The sequence below is a fragment of the Falco cherrug genome, chromosome Z (genome assembly GCF_023634085.1).
Source record: "Falco cherrug isolate bFalChe1 chromosome Z, bFalChe1.pri, whole genome shotgun sequence".
Taxonomy (NCBI): domain Eukaryota; kingdom Metazoa; phylum Chordata; class Aves; order Falconiformes; family Falconidae; genus Falco; species Falco cherrug.
Window position 1 is genome coordinate 19,538,328 of NC_073720.1, and position 5,876 is coordinate 19,544,203.

At 40.7% G+C, this 5,876-nt stretch overlaps 1 protein-coding gene across 2 annotated transcripts; it reads left to right on the forward strand.

Annotated features, from left to right (window-relative positions):
- The first annotated feature begins 748 nt into the window (after positions 1-748).
- GPX8 (glutathione peroxidase 8 (putative)) lies at positions 749-5,265 on the forward strand. 2 transcript variants are annotated; one of them, XM_005438676.3, is made up of 3 exons: positions 782-1,058; positions 1,687-1,948; positions 4,513-5,265. In XM_005438676.3, the coding sequence occupies exons 1-3, from the start codon at positions 852-854 to the stop codon at positions 4,674-4,676; spliced, it is 633 nt and encodes a 210-aa protein (XP_005438733.1). In that variant the 5' UTR covers positions 782-851; the 3' UTR covers positions 4,677-5,265. The 2 variants fall into 2 exon arrangements, with proteins under 2 accessions (XP_014135027.1, XP_005438733.1); XM_014279552.3 differs by lacking the exon at positions 1,687-1,948 and having other exon boundaries at positions 749-1,058.
- The last annotated feature ends 611 nt before the right edge of the window (positions 5,266-5,876 follow it).

Genomic DNA, 5,876 nt, shown 5'->3' on the forward strand with positions numbered 1-5,876 from the left:
CCTCAACAAAACACCAATGGAGCTGCCTGGCTTATACCCGAGATTCTCAGCTAACATACTCTTTGGTCACTCAGACCTTCCCCTCTTCTCATCTCAGCACAGCTTGTGCTAGTTAGCGAGTAGCAACAAAAAAAAAGCAACCCATTTTCCATCAGCCCCCCCATTACAAAAAAAACCATTTTATTATCTTCCCGTACGCCAGCCTGTCAACATGGAGTTTTTCTCTGCCCCATGTGCTGTAAGAGTTTTACAAAGCTGCCTGCAATTCTACAGCAGCTGATGAGAAGCAGCATAACTGAGGCTATGAAACAGGCTAGTTCAGTCCTACTGCCCTCCTACCTGAACAGCTACCCCAAACTGCTTCTCCAGATCTGACCGCACAGGTGCCTGCTGCTGAACTCTGTATGGGACACCTGAGGGGGCCAGGGGATGCACTATTGCTGCACAACAGACCCACAAGAAGCCCCAGCAGTTCTCAGCCAGCGTGCAGACAGACACTGATGTATCCCATACAGGTCAAACAGAGCAAACAGGTCAAAAGCTTTAGGTGATAAGAACACACTCCTCATTCATTTCTTTTTTTTCCTCCTCTCCTTTTTGCCTTCTTTTTTTTTTTTTTCAGCTTTCTTTTCTTTTTTTCTTCTTGCCCTCCACCCCCACCTCCCGGGAGATTTCTGTACTTTACCCAAGAGCTCTGAAGCCCAGCAGAGACACTGTGATATGAAACAGGCACTTCTGCAACAGGGGCTAAATGAGCAGCTTGTTCTTTCTAGTCCCAGCGGCGAGTTTCATGTTTCAGCTCCTCCTTCACATTCCAGGCCTGCCCAGGCTCCTCTCCAAAGATTTCAAAAATGGAGCCTCTCACAACTACTTATCCTCTGAAATACTCAGTGCCCAAAGCCAGGGTCTTTGTTGTCTTTCTGTCAATGTTTTTGTGTACTGCCATTCTCTGCCTGCTGCAGCTCAGATTTTTTAAACCTAAAATCAAGGATTTTTATTCTTTTGAAGTCAAGGATTCCCGGGGAAGGATCATTTCCTTGGAGAAGTACAGAGGAAAAGTAAGTTGCAACTTCATTTTATCTTTGTCTTGAATCTTTACAGAAAAACAAGTATCCAATTTCTAGATAATAAGTTTGGCTATGGGAATCGTCAGCAGAGATTTGTGCTAAATTCTGTTCTTCAAACAGAAAGCTGGAGAGAAATTTATTTTATCTAGGCCTGCTCCAGGAATTAAGTATTAGGTCTAAAAAAATCAAGAAAAATGTTTTTTTCGTATTCTTTATTATAAATCAATATAGCCTAACAATACAATTCGTGCATTTTAATCATAGTTAAGAATGGTTGTGTGTTGTGTTGATGACTGGAAGTTGATTTAGTAAATATGATTTCAGTGCCTGTCCTAAATACCTGCTTTTTTTACATGCTTATAGTTAAACAAAGCTGTAAGTTGAAATTTATCCATTTACTGGATTTTTTAAAACGGGCTGTCTAAAAGTAAGTATCTTAAGCTGGTAACATCCTTAGCTGTTTAATGAAATTATAATCAGATAGATTAAATTTAGCCTTTCAGCAGGAATGACTGTGGTAGTGGGAGATGCCATTTTAAGATACAATTGTAATTGCTATGCCATTTTTTTTTCTTATGCTAGTTTTTTTTCTTACTATTATAAATTTATTTCTCTGAAGGCAACTTTGGTTGTAAACGTGGCCAGTTACTGCCAACACACAGCCAAAAATTACATCGCACTGCAAGAACTACACAGAGAGTTTGGTCCCTCCCACTTCACTGTGCTGGCTTTTCCCTGCAACCAGTTCGGAGAATCAGAGCCTAGTTCGAGCCAGGAAATAGAATCTTTTGCCAAAGGAAACTATGGAGTAACCTTCCCTGTTTTCCACAAAATCAAGATCCTAGGATCAGAAGCAGAGCCTGCCTTTAAATTTCTAATCGGTAACTATTTTCTTTTATATATCAAGCTGCCTATGACTATGGTATTCTCCCTAAATTCGAGTCTGTGTTTGTCAGGAAACATCGTAGTCTTCACAGTCTATGGAGGGGAACAGGCACTCAGCATACAATTCATCTTATTCCAATGTGGATATCAAAAATGTGGTCAGAAGAGCTGTACCCTGAAACCATCCGTCTCTCCTCACTGATTATAACAGCCTACTGTGACCAGCCCAACTAGGAATATCCATTCTGTGGATGTATAAACTCGAGTGCAAAGATGCCCACCTACAAATCCCACTTCAAATCATGTGACTTTTGTTGAAAAACAACTTTTCTTATGGACAAAAAAGTAACTAGGGCTGCAAAACTACCAGAAGATTTTACATAAACACATGCAGATGTGAAGATTCCTTTTTTAGCTGAGTCATATATCCACCTTTATGAAACCTATATTGTAAAGCAGAGTTATATATACTGTAGTTAAAGATAATCACTGATTTGCATTAATTTGTCTTGTGACCTTAAGGGTACAGCCTGCAAAGCCCACTGACACAAATACTCCTGTTACAGTACGCATTTACTGACTTGGAGCCTCATATTCTCACACAAGCAAAATGAAGATCCCCTCAGTTGACCAAAGAGCTCATAGACCCAAAGCCAACTTGAAAAGCCTTTCTGAATTTTCCTGAACTTTGGCCAGGTCTTTGACCCATACTAATTACTCATATATTAAAGAAAGTATAGTTAGAACATAACCCTTCTCTACCACATCATTTTAAATAGAAAATAAGGTAGGGGAAGGCCCAAACCTATATTCCATCTCCCTGCCCCAAGACAGAATCACAGTTACCCAAATCAGTACTACATGTGCTCCTCCAGACTAGAACAGTAGTCATGTGAGAGATTCCAAAACCTCCCAGTCTATTCCAGTTCACAGCTCCTCTTGTCAGAAAGCTATTTCAACATCTAAATGAAAATTTTCTTACACCACTTAAGTCTGTAGCTTCTTGCCATATCCTCTGTGATACTTCCTACATACTTGAAAATTATCATTTAGGAGTCATTTAAGTGGTCACCACTGTCACTGTAACTGTTCCTTACTATACCTCCCCGTAGGCATGCCACCAAAGACCACAGGTGAAGTCTTGTTACTCTGAGTTGCCTGATGTCCAGTGGAATTATTGAACGCACTCTGGCAGCGTCTCTCAGTTCATTATTGAGGAGACTAGAGCTTGTAGGTACCAGCTGAGTGGGGTGAATTCAGATTCTAACTACCAGTGCAATCAGTATCAGACATTAATACCTATACAGAAACAGAATAGCCATATTCAGTCAGTTCGTTCTTATCTGTCATGCTGTTCACCCACAAGGAGAAGGATACTCTGGTACTCAAATATTTTGAAATAAGTCTTTCTTTTCCTGCATTCCTCTGCCTCACATGAAGTTATTGTGCATCTTCAATTAAAGGAGCACCTGTTTTCTTCATGTAGCTGTCTTGATAATCAAAGGTTGAACATCTTCATGCTACACCCCCTTGTGACTGTGACTGCTAGCTACAATTTGTCCAGCGCTGTGAAACAGTCTAGTGCAAAAAGAATCCACCTGCAGCATAAATATACGCAACTGCTTCTTGTTGCTTTCATAGTAGCAAGGCATTTTGTTGGGCCAGTGCAAGGCTGGCGGCCTCACATTTCCTCAATGTGCAGCTTCCTATGTGTTTCTACTTTGTATGAGTTATTCTTATGCATTGATGAACACTGGAACCACGTTCAGAGAGGGGGTTATGTTACTTCAAGACTGATCCTAGACATAACTCAGCAAAGATACAGTTACTAGCTGGGCCAGAGCCTCCAGGACATGAGCCTTACCATACCCATTTCCTTGCCATGGTGTCCCCTTACAATCATGACATTACAATGTAGTCCAATGGCAAAATTCAGCCCATTGCTTCCAAGAATCAGTGTAGGGTGTAGCACTGTTCCCCACTGAACACATACTCCCCAGTCAAAATCTAAAATTTTCTTCTAGTTCTTCTCTCAAAAAGAGGTTTCCCTCTAATCTGTGTGAGACTCTCCAAGAACAAAGCCAGAGTCAAGAAACCTTTTCTGTCTCCTCTAGGAGCCACAGTTTCCTGATAGCCCCTTGATCCTAGAAACTACCTTACCAAGTATTCATGATAGCAAAGATACCAGTAAGGTTTTGTTCATAGGATGAAAGGAGCCCATTTAAACCATCACCAGTATGACTTCCTGCTGCTATTTCACTTCCCCTAAACCAACACAAAACTGGGGATGCCCCAAATGAGTATGCGCCCCTCATATTCTCCTCCCTAGGAAGCAGAGCATAGTAAAAGTAGGAACTCCTTAAACAGTTTCACAAGAAAGGGAAAGCATCATTCACTTCCCAATTTTCATATCATTAACACCAACCAGTAAATCCATGCTCAGACTACTAGCAAAGAACAAGGTAGGATAACTTCAACATAAACAGTTGAAGAATCACTGCAGAGTAATTAAACAGTAACAAGTTTAAGTCATTAAAATGACCTGATGCCATTCTTACAGATTCTTCAAAGAAGGAGCCCCGATGGAATTTCTGGAAGTACCTTGTCAGCCCTGAGGGTAAAGTTGTGAAATTCTGGAGACCTGAAGAGCCCATAGAAAATATCAAGCCAGAAGTAGCATCATTAATTAGGCAGATTATCATGAAAAAAAGAGAAGACCTCTGAAAAAGCCATTCACCCTGTGAATCCATTCAACAGCATGGGTACACAGCCTTACTACATTCCTGGAAAATGCTGCTAGAAGCTAAACCATCAGGTGACTTCTCTTTGGTGTTCGTATTTTCAGCTACACTATGTCTATTAACATTGAACTGGCTCCTACAGCGGCCTTGAGAATCACTGAGGTTACTGAGAATGGCAAAGCACTCAGTACCTTGCAGGGATGGACCTTCAATTTGCATAAAGTTTCTGACTTTAAATTGCTGACAATAGCTAATTAATTGTCACCAGCGGGGAGACAGCTAAAAAGAAGATTATTTGTTGAAAAATTACTCCGTATTTGCACAGAAGGGTTTTGTTTCCCATTTAGCAGGAACAAACAGATTATGATATTCCATTAACACATAACTGCCCTCACTGAAAGCCATGGGGCCCAGAGGCATCATAGCAGGGTTTTTAAGAGACAAATGCAACTGAAGATACTAGCTTTACAGTATATTCTTGAGGAAGATTACTGTATTGTGAAGCTGTCAACTTAGTTGTAAAAAACTGTACATAGAAAAAAATTATTAAAAGAAAAAATTGCAAAAATGTTTCCTTGCCTGCTTTGTATTTTGATTCATTTTACATTTCATCTTTACAGCCACATTTTTAACCTCTTTAGCCTTCTCCATGCATTTGCACTGCAGAACTGTGCCTCAGCTGTGAGCTCATCTCCTGCTGGATTCCCAAGCTTCTGATCTGGATGAAGGCAGGACCTGTTTGAATATACATGGTTGTTTACAGCAGGATTCAAGGGGCAAGACAAGTCAACTGCCCGGGACTCTTAACAAACATCTTTCTGAAACAGCCCAAGACAACGCTCCCCAGCCACCTACCTCACACCTTTGGAATAAAACAATTTTCAGGTAGAGGTAGAAGGGGATGAAGGTTCGGGATGAAGGTTCATGCCTCAAGCCCCACTCTTCTCACTTTGCAATCTCCCTAATCCTGCATGAAACTGAAAACCCATTTCCTGTTCCATTCCACTGTTACATTTCAAACTGCCAAGTGTTTTGATTTCTGTTTGATGAAGAAAGACAGTAAATTGGAATAGGGAACCTCATTCCAGCTGTCCCAAGTCTTAAAGGAGGGCTGAAAGAGTGGAAACAAGAGAAAACAGTGTCTCAGAAAAATTTTCTGTATGAAAAAGCACTGGTAGCATTA

What these genes read in the sequence shown, in the direction of transcription:
- GPX8 (XM_005438676.3), top strand. Translation starts at nt 852, where the DNA reads ATGGAGCCTCTCACAACTACTTATCCTCTGAAATACTCAGTGCCCAAA. An exon ending in TGGAGAAGTACAGAGGAAAA is followed by an intron (nt 1,059 to 1,686) that starts GTAAGTTGCAAC and finishes ATTTCTCTGAAG; the next exon opens with GCAACTTTGGTTGTAAACGT. An exon ending in TGCCTTTAAATTTCTAATCG is followed by an intron (nt 1,949 to 4,512) that starts GTAACTATTTTC and finishes CCATTCTTACAG; the next exon opens with ATTCTTCAAAGAAGGAGCCC.